Source organism: Aptenodytes forsteri, unplaced genomic scaffold (genome assembly GCF_000699145.1).
Source record: "Aptenodytes forsteri isolate BGI_AS27 unplaced genomic scaffold, ASM69914v1 Scaffold258, whole genome shotgun sequence".
NCBI classification, from domain to species: domain Eukaryota; kingdom Metazoa; phylum Chordata; class Aves; order Sphenisciformes; family Spheniscidae; genus Aptenodytes; species Aptenodytes forsteri.
Window position 1 is genome coordinate 1,694,337 of NW_008795250.1, and position 1,732 is coordinate 1,696,068.

Here is a 1,732-nt window from a genome sequence, read left to right on the forward strand (position 1 = left end):
AAGCCTCATCTTTCCTTCACCCCGCCGACGGCAGCTCTTTGCGTCATCTCTCAGTGCCAGGGCGACGAGCAGCATCCCGCCGGCCGGCTCCCGGGCATCACTGCAGAGTACAGGCTGTGCCGGGGGGGACGACAGAGGGCACTCACTCAGCTGCACGCACACACCATCACCCAGCCCGGGTGGGCTCCCGGGCACGGATGACGCCACGCCGGGGGAGAGGAGGGAGCGCGGGGTCGGGATTACCCACGGGCAGGAATATCCCCACGGCTGTGGCAGCCGTAGGGATATTCCCCGCTGCAGGACCGCAGCCACGAGGGGGAACGCTTCCCCAGGCCCTTTTCGCCAAGCCCCCTCCGAAGGGACGAGAGGGGACGGAGATGGGGACTCACTGCTCCGGACGGGCTCCGCCAGCGCCTCCTTGCCCATGGACTGCGCCTCCCGCATCTGCCAGGGGAGAAGAGTGTTTTCCAGCCTGTAAACGGCCCCCAATAGCGCTCCAGAGCCCCCCCCCCCCGTACCTTCATCTGATCTTTCAGGTACTCAGCTCGGGCCATCAGGGTCTGGATCTGGTGGAGAGAGAGGAAAGTCCCTTCAAAGCCACGCCAAGGGGGACAGGCCGCTGTCCCACGGCTGGCACTCACCTCCGCGTGGAGCAGCTCCCGCCGCCTCCCCGCAGGCTCCGCTGCAGAGGGAAGAGGGATGCGCCGTCAGATCAGCCGCGGGCGCGGGATCCGTCCCTGCCCCGCAGCACCCGCCACGGCCACAACTCACCGGCCAGGAGGAGCAGCAGGTCCCCCAGGCTCTGCTGGTAGAGCTTCAGGGTGTCACCGTCATCTTGGCCTTCCTCCTCCTGCAAGAGACCCCGGAGGTCGGGCTGCAGCCGGGGGGGGATACGCCGGCTCCCTCCCCACCCGGGTTTACTCCTTCCCCTTCCACTCGAGGGGAGCGGGGACCCCCCCAAAACAACTCACCGGCCAGGAGGAGCAGCAGGTCCCCCAGGCTCTGCTGGTAGAGCTTCAGGGTGTCACCGTCATCTTGGCCTTCCTCCTCCTGCAAGAGACCCCGGAGGTCGGGCTGCAGCCGGGGGGGGATACGCCGGCTCCCTCCCCACCCGGGTTTACTCCTTCCCCTTCCACTCGAGGGGAGCGGGGACCCCCCCAAATCCACGACTCACCTTAGCGATGGCGGCAAAAAAAAGCGCAGAGCCGAGGCTTGTCCTTGGCCATCTCTGCAAGAGGGGACGTTGAATTGGGGAGCGCCCCTGGGAGGCACCCTTCAGCCCGAAACCCCACCGGGTACCCCCTGCCTGCTCCGCCGATGCCGGGGGGCGAGGGGGGCGGGGGGAATCCCAAAACCTGCTACCTTTAAGGAGCTCTCTGGCCGGGTTCCCTTGCTGCAGGAGGCTCTTGCTGCTGGAGGTGACCAAGGCCTTCAGCTCCTCCGCTCGGGAGATGTACTGCCCCACCTGCCCACAGTGGAGGGTGGGGTGAGGGGACCCCCGCCACAGGGGACAGGGAATGGGGGGGGGCATCTTCCCGAGCTAAGCCGGGAGGATGCCGTCACCCACCTCCCCAGGGATTTTTGGCTCACCTTGGCCCGGATGGCTTCTTTCCGGCGAGCATCGCTTTCATCTGGGGGAGGGGGGGAAGAGCGACCGAACACCGGGGTGGGTGGGCTGCAAACTGGCCTCCCCCAGGGTGCTGCTCCCCCCAAAACGCACCCGGCACCGCCC

The 1,732-nt window shown here is 67.4% G+C and overlaps 1 protein-coding gene and 1 long non-coding RNA gene across 2 annotated transcripts; both read right to left on the reverse strand.

Moving 5' to 3' along the window:
- Nucleotides 1-18: 18 nt before the first annotated feature.
- Nucleotides 19-1,034, reverse strand: ULK3 (unc-51 like kinase 3). Its single transcript, XM_019471954.1, has 6 exons — nt 1,029-1,034; nt 772-850; nt 642-682; nt 519-566; nt 390-444; nt 19-114 (listed from the first exon to the last, which is right to left on the reverse strand). The coding sequence occupies exons 1-6, from the start codon at nt 1,032-1,034 to the stop codon at nt 98-100; spliced, it is 246 nt and encodes an 81-aa protein (XP_019327499.1). The 3' UTR covers nt 19-97.
- A 162-nt stretch (nt 1,035-1,196) lies between these two features.
- LOC103898577 lies at nt 1,197-1,631 on the reverse strand. Its single transcript, XR_657559.1, has 3 exons — nt 1,591-1,631; nt 1,363-1,465; nt 1,197-1,228 (listed from the first exon to the last, which is right to left on the reverse strand). It is a non-coding gene; the product is annotated as an uncharacterized LOC103898577 (long non-coding RNA).
- Nucleotides 1,632-1,732: the final 101 nt, after the last annotated feature.